This window comes from Tenrec ecaudatus, chromosome 4, assembly GCF_050624435.1.
Source record: "Tenrec ecaudatus isolate mTenEca1 chromosome 4, mTenEca1.hap1, whole genome shotgun sequence".
NCBI lineage: Eukaryota > Metazoa > Chordata > Mammalia > Afrosoricida > Tenrecidae > Tenrec > Tenrec ecaudatus.
Window position 1 is genome coordinate 35,330,968 of NC_134533.1, and position 12,148 is coordinate 35,343,115.

Genomic DNA, 12,148 nt, shown 5'->3' on the forward strand with positions numbered 1-12,148 from the left:
TATGAGATCTCAGGACCGAATTAAAGAAATTAATAAGCGACGTTAAAGCTATGTTCATCTTCGACTCTATATCCAATATGAAGTACAGCGCCGAGTCTCCAATGTGCAAATCCAAGGATCGAATCCAGGAAATAATCAGCATGTAGAAAGTTGTACTTATCTACCCTCCATTCAAGAGTAGGCAGGGTGAGAGAAATAACACAATAGATACCTCATCCCTGCAAGTGGTAGGCAGGGTGTGGTGGGGAGGAGTTTGATATGTCAAGACGTTTAAAACACAGGGAGCCCTTCGTCACCTAAGGGAGTTATGAACCCATGAGAAGTCAAGGTTCAGAGGAGGCGGGTTCAACCCCACCTGCAGTGGAGACGCTGCACAGAGCACGGAAGAAGAGCTGCAGAGAATGGGGAGCAGCAAGTGGGCGTGGGGGTGGGTAATCTTCCAGATGGAAGACACATGAGCAGAAAAGAGACTCTGGCAGAAGCCAAAGAATCATGGTACTCAAAGTGAAGCAGACTGGGAGTCAAGGAGATCCACTTCAAAAGGTGGGTTGAACCTGAACATGAGACTGTTGAATCCAGACATTTGAACTTCGCCCCTTTGCAGTGGAGTGGAGAGCTTCTTACTACATTGTTCCACTGCTTGTTGCTGTCAACAGTCCCCCTACTTTTTGTGAGGGGCAAGGCAGAATGATTGGGTTACTTCCTGGGAAGAAATGCATATCTGTGGCCTAGATTATCCAGATAATTGCTCCACTCGTCCAGGTTCCCTTCAGGGTGTTTGTTAGCAACAGGGCTCTTTGTTAAAGGAGTGAAAGGGAATGGGTTGTGGAGAGAACAAGCCACTTTAGACCTTCGCCACAAGTCACCTTCCTGGTCGCCACCAGCACAGACTCCATGGGGGATTTCATTAAGAAGGGAAATGGTGTTACATATATCCTTGGAGAGTTTTGTTAACGTTTCCCTTGTGAGTTAATACAATCAAAGTTCTCTGAGTTGCTAATTAGACGAATATTGGCTGCCTAATTGGGAAAAGGAGCTGGGAAGGAGTCCTTTCACTTGTGAAGAAAGAGAAATGTTCACACGATTAAACCGTGCTTTCAGATGGTTGTCAGGGACCTTAGTTAAAGCAGAGAAGGGACATGGAAGACTCAGGTACCCAAGCCTTGCCTGTGGTGGACGTTATCGTCTGGTCTCATCGAAGAAGCTTCTCATTCCTTATGTGCGGCTTCATTTCAGAAACCTCAGTTTGACTTTGATCAAGGTTGCAAATACTATGTATATCAACAGACCTTCCGAATCTAATAAATGCTATTGACCTGAATCACTCAGCTGGAGCAGCCACCTGGTACCTTTTTCTAAGGCATTAACTGGAGTTCCGCAGCAGGACGTCAAGTTAGGAGGCAGGCAGTGTGCCCTTTTCTGAGTGAGCTGCCCAAGCGGGGCCTGCATGTCTCTCCTCTGAGAATCTGAGGGCAGGTGCAGCCGGTGTCCAGGAAGGGTAGGAATCGGAATGGGTAGATGTAAACATCGAAGTGAAAAGAGGATTATGCAGTATTGCCTTTTCTTCTAGCCTGCCGCGAGCCAAAGATCTCCGACCTGGTGAGACGGCGAGTCCTCCCCATGCAGGTTCAATCAAGGTGAGGCCACAGCTTTGGACTCTGCTTTGAAATGAATGACTCTTTCCCCTTCCATCCTCTTTTCCATTGGTGTTGGGCCAAAGACAGTCTGGAGTTCCCTAGGGACATTCAGTACTGACCGGCTAGCAAAGAATAGGGCCTGTTTGAGGGAGCCTCATTAGAAGACTGCCTTCGGCCAAGAGGTAGCAGCTGTTGGAAGATGTACAAATTTCTGTAGCTCATGGGAAAGTAGGGACAGAAGTTTGAGACGGTCCTGGAGGGACTAGATTTTAATACGGAGTCATCCTGAAATATCTGTAATCCTACAGCAGCTTCTAAGGAGACGGGATTCTTACCAGTTGTAGCCAGTTCTGGTTTAGGAACGCCTTGGTGGTACCCACTGATTAGCATATGTTCTGTGGATTACCAGAAGGTTGGGAGTTCAAATCTACCCAGAGAAAAGTCTTGTGATCTATGTCCAACCAAGCGAGCCACTGCGAACCCCAGGGGCACAGTTCTTCCCTGCCACCCGTGGGGCAGGTCATCATGTGTCCTCGTGGGATCGGGGGCAATGGCAGATGGTTTAGGAAGTTGTTTGAGTTTTTGTGAGTCCAGCTATCAGCTCAGCATCCTTTACACCTGTTGTCTAGATACACATACTTGCTCAATTTGCGTCCCACATCCAGTACCATACAAGTACAGGGACATTACCTGTTTTGTTCGTGCTGAGTCTCCAGGGCCTCCCACATCAAAGGCCTTCAACGAAAAACGGGAGTGGAGAGAGTGCATCAACCAACAAACACGATAGACTTGGTTCTGCCCATCACTGGTGCTGGCTACTCACTTGTATTGTCTTAGTTTCCCCTTTTCAAAAGCAGGGAGGGCTATCACAGTAACCTCCACCCTTGGCAGTTGTGGTCAGAATCAGATGCCGGGCTGACCACTGACACTTGTCATTTACTATGTGCCAGTTGCTCTTCACATACTTACCATTGACAACGTGTGTAGTACTTCATGTCACCCTCACTACAACCTCGGCCATTGTTATAAACATTACTACCATCTGACAGATGGGAAAATTGAGGTGCAGGGCCACTAAGTAGTTTACCCAAGATCACGTTGCTCAGAGAAGTGGCGAAGGCAGGATGAAAATTCAATGCCTGGTTCAGGGTTTGCTGCTTTATGCACAAGACTTCAACCAAGTTCTGGGTAGAAATTGTAACAATGAGAATGAGTGGCTAGAGTTGGCCCCATCCAAGTGGTCTGGAAAATCCAGCAGTGGAGCTGGGAATGCCTCTCTCACCCTCTCATCCCATTTAGACCTTTCCCTTTCCAAGCAAGCCATTTCCTTGGAAACAGAGGCAATAAAATCCAAATCTGCCCTTTTCTGATCTTTGTGATGTACCTGAGATGAGGTGTGCCACTAAAGTGTGGCGAACCTGCTCTTCCCAAGGAAGACCTGCTGTAGAGGAAGGAGCCCGGAGCTTCTGGAAAGGACCAGTGGACAGTAGGGATTGGAAACTAGGTGCCAGGTGGCTCCTATGGGGTGGAAACAAGTCTAGAAATTGGTGCCAAGTGTCCTTCAGGCTGATGGGTTGCTGGCAGGGAGCCCCCCCTAAGCGACATAAGCCAGTGGGTCTCAACCTTCCTCATGCCGCGACCCTTTCATACAGTTCCTCATGTTGTGGTGACCCCCAACCATAAAATTATTTTTTGTTGCTACTTCATCACTGTCACTTTGCTCCTCTGATGAATCATCAGCTGACCCTGTGAAAGGGGTCGTGACCCACAGGTTGAGAACCGCTGGCATAGGCCTTCACCATGTAGCCGTTGAACTGGGTTCTAAGTTGAAAAGCTCCTGGAACTGCAGGCCTTGCTTGAAACGTGAGCTGAAGATGTGTTGAACACAAGGGAAGTCCTGGGCAGACACAGCAAATAGATTTCTTAAGCTGATAATAACATTGACCTGGTAGAGCCAGCTAACCATGAAGGCTAAGCTCTGTCTTGGGGACTCTTTTACCTTCCTGTGGGCCCCTGAGCTCCCCTGCTAACGTCTCTCTCCACGCATTAAGCAGGAGGGAAGCATCGGTTCCTCCAGCAGTTCCAACTGTTCAGTTGACTGTCGCCCGGCACCAATATAGAGAGCGCACGGCCCGTGCACAATCTCCCCCAAGCACCTCCAAGTGGGCTCTGGGGGCCCCAGCATCAGGGCGCACTTACTGCATCTCTCTGCATTTACATACAAAGCTCGGTATCCCCCTCCCCCATCAGTGTGCCCAGAGAGAAAGTTCTATTCTCTGAGGTGTGCTAATTACATCGCTAATTGCCAAATCAAGCTACGGTATCAACACAGTTTAGTGTGAGCCAACTCCTAATATTGTCCCATTATGATAATGTTCAGAGCGAAAGAAAACATGCCTAGATTTCACGACTTCACATGAACTCCCTTTCCGGTATAATTTCCCAATGAATTTCTTTTGTGTGCATGTAAAGCATACCTCAGGATAAGAGCTATTACACCAGCCATTATCCTCCTCGGTGAAAATCCTAGGGAGCTGGAGGGATGCCATAAACGGAGATTGGGAAATAAAATGAAGTCTGGGGCCTGCAGGAGAATTAAGGAAATTGGCCCAGTGGTAGGCTGGAGGCGTGTGTGTGGAGAGAGAGAGAGAGAGAGAGAGAGAGAGAGAGAGAGAGAGAGAGAGAGAGAGAGAGAGAGAGAGAGACTGACTGAGATAGTAAATTGTTTTCTTCTTCCGCATCTAAATAATCTGCATGTGGACTGACATGGACACTTGTAGCTGTCTCTCACCCTGCTTTCTCGGGCCCCTTATCCTCGACGCAGGGAGACCCCGCTCCACCAACTCTACTCGGCAGCACTCAGCAAGCAGAAGCTGCAGGGCGCCCCCACCAAGAAGCCTGTTCTCCCCTTCGGAGAGCTGCCTGCGGGGTACCAGCATCTGCACAGCCAGCTCCAATACGAGTGCATCTCGCCCTTCTACCGCCGCCTAGGCAGCAGCCGGAGGACCTGTCTGAAGACTGGGAGGTGGAGCGGGCGGGCGCCAGCATGTATCCCCAGTGAGTGGACGCTCTTCTTTAGGGTGTAGGAGCAGCCTCCTCTTGCTTGAGTCTGGACCGATCCAGGACTCCTCCCAGAAGCCTTTTTGGGGAAAGACTGCTTGCCCAGAGGACGGCATGGTCCCTCCGTGCTGTTCCTTGCTTGGTGATAGCTGTCAGTTTCACACTTAGAGTTTCTTTGGGTTTACATTTACTCTCTAGGAAAATGTGATCATTAAACTGAGAGGGGAACATACTTTCTGTTGATAATTCTATCAGAATATTTCCTGAGAGTAGGATGTCCTTGAGGAAAAGAGAGGGGAGTCCTTAAACACCAAGTGGGAAAGGATCAACCTCTCTATACCTGATGAGTTTTCATCAGCCAATGGCGAGGATATTAACTGCCTCCTAAGTGGTGGTGAGGATGATTGAGACGACATATGGACGGGTCTTGGTTAAGGTATTGCACACACAGACCAAGCTACAGTCCCCTTCCTCGCTGCCAAAGGAGAACCAAGTAGCTTAGTGCCTTCTGGCAGTATGTACAGTGATAATTGATAGTAAATCCTGCGGACAGTAAGTACAGACATAGAACCTGGTTTCAGGTCTTGGAAAAGCCTCCAATCTCAACCCTAGACATTATCGTCAATGGAGGTAGCTGATTAATATTTTCAGGGACAGGAGACAGGGAGGTTGGGCAGCTTGGTGGTCATCACACTACTTGTCCAGATTTGCACTCCCCTGAAAGAGTGACATCTTTTCCTTTGAATAGGGAACCTTTGAATTCACTGCTCCCTTTTTGGGCTGGTGGGGTGGTGAGGGTGGGGTAGACCTGAATTCACCTTACTGAGCTTGTGCTTTCTCCACAGTCTGTGGGAAAACAGAGAACAATACTACTCCGAAGACCCAGGGCCTGCGCTGGCCGTGGCAGGCAGCCATCTACAGGAGGACCAGTGGGGCGCAAGGAGGCGGCCTGCACAAGGGCGCGTGGTTCCTGGTGTGCAGTGGTGCCCTGGTGAACGAGCGCACCGTGGTGGTGGCGGCCCACTGTGTCACCGACCTGGGGAAGGTGACTGTGATCAAGACAGCAGACCTCAAAGTCGTCTTGGGGAAGTTCTACAGGGATGAGGACCGGGATGAGAAAACCCTCCAGAGCTTACGGGTGAGAGAAGGCTGGAACACAGGACCTGGGCCTCTGGCTCCGTGAGCTCCACAACCACACAAACAGTGGCTGTGACACTTGGTGACCACAGCGTGGGAGCTCAAGATTTGATCGTGACAGGCATTAGAGAGGGGCATGCAGAAGTTGTCTTTCTTTAGTGGTTTTTAAAACGGGTAGAGACAAAGATACCTCATTGAGAGAGTCAAATCAATATCAGTAGCCTACCACACTTAGGACACTATGCCCTTGAGGACATCGATTTTATCCAAGACACCCCTAATCACTGGAGAGTATCCAGGTGAGTGTTGGACGGCAACATTGAGGGTGGCAGTTCAAGTGCACCCATCCCTGTGGGAGAAAGATGAGGGTACCTGCTCCTGTAAAGAATAACCGTCTCAGAAACCCTATGCAGCGTTGCGAGGAGTCGGATCCACTTGATGGCACTGGGTTTGGCTTGAGGGGTTTCTCTCTCGCTTTCTGTATCTCCTTTCTTAGCTCCCATCCATCCATCTAGCCATCCAGATCTCCCATCCATTCATCTATCCTTCTATCTCTGATCCACCCATCTATCCACCTTTATCTCCCATCTATCCATCTGTCTCTCCTATCCATCCATCTATCCATATGTCTCCCATTCACCATCTATAGCTCCCATTCATCTATCCATCCATATTGCCCATCCATTCATCTATCCCTCTATCTCTGGTCTACCCATTTATCCACCTGTATCTCCCATCTATCCATCTGTCTCTCCTATCCATCTATCCATCTATGTCTCCCATCTACCCATCTATATCTCCCATCATCCATCTATCCATCCATTTCTATTCCTCTAAATATGCCTCCCATCCACCCATCTATCCACCTGTCTCCCATCCACCCATCTATCCATTTATATCTTCCATCCAACCATCTACCCATCCATCTGACCAAACACTATCGAGCGCCCCTAATCATCATGTGAACCACTTTATTCACTGAGAATAGAAACATAAAAATAAAAGAAGAGTTTTGCCCTGGAGCTCCTACAGTCTAATGAGAGAGACCAAACAAACAAACAAACAAACAAACCCAAACTCAGAGCGGCCCCTGTGAGTTTCTGAGACTTTAACTGAGTACAAAAGTAGAAAGCCCAGTCTTCTGCCGTCTGAGCTGCTGGTGGTTTTGAACTGCTGACCATGCAGATCGCAACCCAATGTGTAACCAGTATACCGCCATGGCTCCAACCAGTCTATTGTGATCAGTGCAACACAGGAGAAGAGCTGAGGCGATGTGCCCGTGTGCAGGTGGAGGAAGTGAGCATTCTCAGCAGTGAAATGCAGGACACAGAGGGTAGCTTAGAAGCCCCCATCAGAGAGAATGGTCAGCAAGGCTTGGCACAATCAGGAAAGACTATGGAAAAGTCTGAGGGAGCATTCTAGGTACAGCTCCACCTGACTGGTTTGAAGTGGTGTCCTTCAAGGGTTTGTGACACGATGGCACCAGCCTAATGTTTGTTAAATCCGTTACTTGCCAACATTTAAGATGCCAGGAAGCTGCAGATAGAAACCTAGAGTCCTAGGTTCTCTGACACAGTTAGGATGCTTCTGCAGGACACACCGCCCACCGACATGTGCAGCCCCGGGCGCGGCAGCCCCAGCCACTCCCTTTCCTCAGCACCACCGGCCAGGTGTTGGTAGGCACAGCAGCGTACCACCTTCCAGACTCACTGCCATCGAGTCCATGCTGACTCTTAGTGATCCCATAGGACAGGGCAGAACTGCCTCCGTGAGTTTCTGAGACTGTAACTAGAGGGATAGAAAGCCCTGTCTCTCTCCAGCAGAACGGCTGGTGGTTTCAAACTGCAGACCTTGAAGGTTGTAGCCCAACTTGTCACCGCCACGTCACCAAGGCTCCTGGCTCCCCACCGTGCAAGTTGAGTCATTCTTCCCACACCCCTTAAGCTCAGAGGCTCAACATAATTGCAGCTGTCATGGAGACATTTTCCCCAGGGAATCTTGCCCCCGGGCTGGCTTGTCCTTGTCCGCCGTGGCGGTGGCTGCTCACGCTGGCTGTCTGTTCCTTGTTTTTCTAGATCTCTGCCATCATTTTACATCCTAACTACGATCCCATCCTGCTCGACTCGGACCTGGCCGTCCTGAAACTCCTGGACAAGGCTCGCATCAGCACCCGAGTGCAGCCCATCTGCCTGGCGGCCGCACGCGACCTCAGCACCTCCTTCCAGGAGTCTCGAATCACCGTGGCTGGCTGGAACGTCCTGGCCGATGTGAGGACCCCCGGCTTCAAGAACGACACGTTGCGATCGGGGCTGGTCAGCGTGGTGGACTCGCTGCTGTGCGAGGAACAACATGAAGACCACGGCATCCCTGTGAGTGTCACAGATAACATGTTCTGTGCCCGTCAGGACCCCACCACCCCTTCTAACATCTGCCCGGCTGAGACGGGGGGCATTGCAGCGGTGTCCTTCCCAGGACGGGCATCGCCTGAGCCTCGCTGGCACTTGGTGGGGCTGGTCAGCTGGAGCTATGACAAGACCTGCAGCCACAGCCTCTCCACAGCCTTCACCAAGGTGCTGCCCTTTAAAGACTGGATTGAGAGAAACCTCAAATGAGCCCCAGCCCCAGGGAGCAGCTTTCCCAAGGGTTCACGCGTGACTCTTCCTGACAGAAGACCATGAATCTGGCTGTGCCATACCTTCTGATTTCAGGGACAAAAGTCCATGGAGGCTGCATGGAGATTGGCTGCTGGTAGGACATGGTGTCCCTGATTGCTTAAACAAAGCATTTAGAAGACCCTAGAACTTTCAAGAGACCATTGGAATAGCAAGGAAAACTCCCCCATTCAACTGACCTGGGAGCCTTCCCCACTCTTCGATGAGGCCAATGTCATGATCGGCTCTGGTTGAGAAGGTGTTCATCAAGTGGATTAAGTTGATGAACCAAACCAAGTCGCAAAGAGCCACTTGCAGGTCTGCGGACAGTGGAGCTTGGAGGAGGTGCGTGCTTTCTGTGTATATAGCTGCAGGCCAAGGCGATTGTTTCCCTTTCACATCCCCTGTACATAGTTTAATAAAACAAGGGTTACCAGCTGACCTCCACAACATATGTTCCTTACATGCTATTTCTCTCCACTGCACAGTCTGGGGACAATACATTGGTCATGGTCCTTTTAAAATAGAGCCACAAATTATAGTTCTCAAATGGTACCTCTGGCAAAGCCATTGCCGTCTGTCCAAAAGCATTCTTGGAGCATGGTGGGGAGTGGGCTGAAGGAGGAGGTGGGTGGCACCCCCAGATAAGCTCCATGCAGAGGACAACTCCAGGGATGGCTGCTTTTGTCAGGTGCCATCCAGTCTGTTCCAACCCATAGTGACCTTATGCACAACAGAACACGTGCACAGTCTTCCGCCATCCTCACTGTTATTCCTGAACCCATGCCTGCAGCTGTGGGGCCGATCTAGCCCGTTGAAAGCCTTCCTCTTTTACACTGCCCTCTACTGACTACATGTCCCAAGTATGTCAAATGAATTCTCATCATCCTTGCTTTTCGGGAGCATTCTGGCCTTCCTTCTCCCAAGGCCGATTGGGTTGCCCTGTTAGCAGTCGGGGATACTTTCCAGATTCTTCTCCAGCACCATCATTCAAATGCATTGACTCTTCTTCAATCTTCCTTACTCGGTGTCCAACTTTCACATGCATATGAGGCAATTGAAAAGACCATGGCTTGGGTCAGGCGCACCTTCGTCCTCAAAGTAACATCCTTGCTTTTCAAGACTCTAAAGAGGTCTGTGCAGGAGATTGCTCATGTTTCATCTCCCCTCTGACTCTCATGCTTTAGATCCAGCAGAAAAGCTCCCACTTTGAACTTCTAAAGCATTTTATGTTGTACCTTTATAGCATCTGAATTGAAATCCCACTGTCACTAATACTCGATATAGATATGTCCAGAAGCTGTAACCCATTCTTCTCTCTTTGACCTGGTTTCCCCTTCAAGCCTCATCTAGAAATTCCTCGGGGAGAGAGGAAAGGGATGCGTTCAGCCCAGCCATTAGTGATCCTTGGGGGATATTCTCTTTTGTGGTTGGCTCACTCTTTCATCTTTTCTTCTCTTCTGTCACCTCTCCAAGTTGATCTCTTAAAACCCTGCCTGGCTTTAAACATCGAGACAACATGGGGATTCATGACATCCCGCTGGCCCTGATGTGTGTGTGGTGGGTCTTCCTCCTACTTGGGTGACTTGCAGATTTGGTGTGCTATGTTTTTTCCCTCAACTTTGGTGGGACTCAGTGGCCCTCTCTGCTGACTTTGGCTCCCCCTCTGTTCTTGCTGGTGCCGTGACATTCCTTAGATCGCTCCGTGACTCCTACTTAACCCTGATTTGGATTACTCAGCCCTGTTACCACAATGCCAACCCTCTCAGGCAGCTCCCCAGACACTCAGTGAATTCCTCTTCCTCCTTCTCGGCCAGCTCCCCAGACCCCGAGTGAACTCCTCATGCCTGGTGGGAACTTCTTATATTTTCCATATCACAGGAGGACTGAGCCTAGACTTTTCACGCCATGGGAGACATGTTCCTTCTGCAGTTCATTCTAAGCCAGAACCTCACTGTCCCTGCAACCTATCTGAGAGAACGTCTACCTCAAAGGTGTGAGACCCAAGATACAAGGAGGGGGGGGCATATTTGTCTCACAACCATCCTCCTATCTCTGCGTCCCTTGGCTGTCTCATAATCCACTGGACCAGAAGGGAATTTCTTCCTTTTGTCAGACAGGGACTTTCCATGAAGTCATATCTTTTTCTTCCCTCCCTTTCCCAGCTTCACAGATTCATTGTAAGAGCGATGTATTCAATTCTGTTGCTGGATAACAAGTTACCCCAGAAGGATGGGGATGTGATTGTTAGGTGCTGTCAAGTCGGTTCTACACTGTGTGCATATGAATGAATGAAACGTTGCCTGGCTCTGCCCCATCCGCACAATTGCTTTGCTTGGGCTCATCCTTGTAGCCATTATGTCTAGCATCCTGTTGAATGCTGCCTTCTGTTTTATTAACCATCTATTTTTCAAAGCATGATGTCCTCTCTCAGGGACTTGTTTTTCCTGATAACATGTCCAAAATGTACGAGATGAAGTCTTGCCGTCCTTGCTTGTAAAAAGCTTTCTGTTCTTTTGGCACTCCATGGTACTTCCAGTCTTCTTCACCAACACCATGATTCAAACGCACCCATTCTTCTTCCATCGTCTTCCTTGTTCTATGGTCAACTTTCCCAGGCATCTGAGGCAACTGAAAATACCATAGCTTGGATCAAGCATGCCTTAGTTCTCAAAGAGCCATCTTTGCTCTTTGTGGCCGTTACATAATTTCCTGTCAACTTGAAAAGGGGTGGGGTCTAGCCTGTCAATTAGGTTGCAGCTAGATGATCTCATTTAGAGGCGTGATAGAGATAAATAGCTCACTGGAGGGCAGATACAGAGAGACTTTCTGTCTGTCTTCCTGCTGACAAGTCACATGGAGACCCCTGATGGAACCAGAACCCTGGAGCTGGAGGATCCATGTAGAGACCCACACTAGCACTGAGATGCTTCCACTGTCACTGCATCCATAAGACTTCCCACCCACTGGCCTGTGATCTTCCTGCATTCAGTATCATTGCATGTGTTGCGTGAGTCTGAAGAGGAAATTATAGCCTGGTATCTGACATATGGGCTAATATCAGATTTATGGACTTGAGCTGGACTGGGCTGTGATGTTTTCTTAGTATACGATTACTGTACTCTTTGATGTAAAGCTCTCTGTTACACACGAGTGTCTATGAATTTGTTTCTCTAGTCATCGTGGACTAACACACTCTTTTACACTTTAAAGAGGTCTGCAGCAGCAGATGTGCCCAATGCTGTCTGCTGTTTGATCTCTTGACTGCTGCTTCCATCAATACTGATTTGGATCCCAGGAAACTGAAATCCTTGACAACTTCCATCTTGTCTCCGTTTATCATGATGTAAACTGGAACCGTTATTTGGGGTTTGTGTTTGGGGACTTTGGTTTCCTTTATGTTGAGGTTTAACACACACATAACGCTGTAGTCTTTGCTCTGCTTTAGTAAGTGCTTCCAGTCTTCTTTGCATTCAGCAAGCTAAGCTGTGCCATCTCCCTATCTCAGATTGTTCACAAACCTCTCTCCCATCCGGATGCTGTAGTCTTCTTCTTGGAGTGCAGCTGATTGGGTTATTTTCTCAGTGGACAGATTGGATAAATATGGTGAAAGGACACAACTCCGACACAGCTTTCATGAGTTTCATTCAATCTCTATTGTTT

The 12,148-nt window shown here is 49.1% G+C and overlaps 1 protein-coding gene across 1 annotated transcript in view; it reads left to right on the top strand.

Annotated features, from left to right (window-relative positions):
* Positions 1-8,909, top strand: part of PAMR1 (peptidase domain containing associated with muscle regeneration 1) — a 94,167-nt gene extending 85,258 nt beyond the window's left edge. The window contains exons 8-11 of the mRNA XM_075548366.1: positions 1,571-1,637; positions 4,462-4,694; positions 5,543-5,835; positions 7,910-8,909. Coding sequence (XP_075404481.1) covers positions 1,571-1,637; positions 4,462-4,694; positions 5,543-5,835; positions 7,910-8,446 — 1,130 coding nt within the window. The 3' untranslated portion in view covers positions 8,447-8,909. The remainder of the gene's footprint in view (positions 1-1,570; positions 1,638-4,461; positions 4,695-5,542; positions 5,836-7,909) is intronic.
* The last annotated feature ends 3,239 nt before the right edge of the window (positions 8,910-12,148 follow it).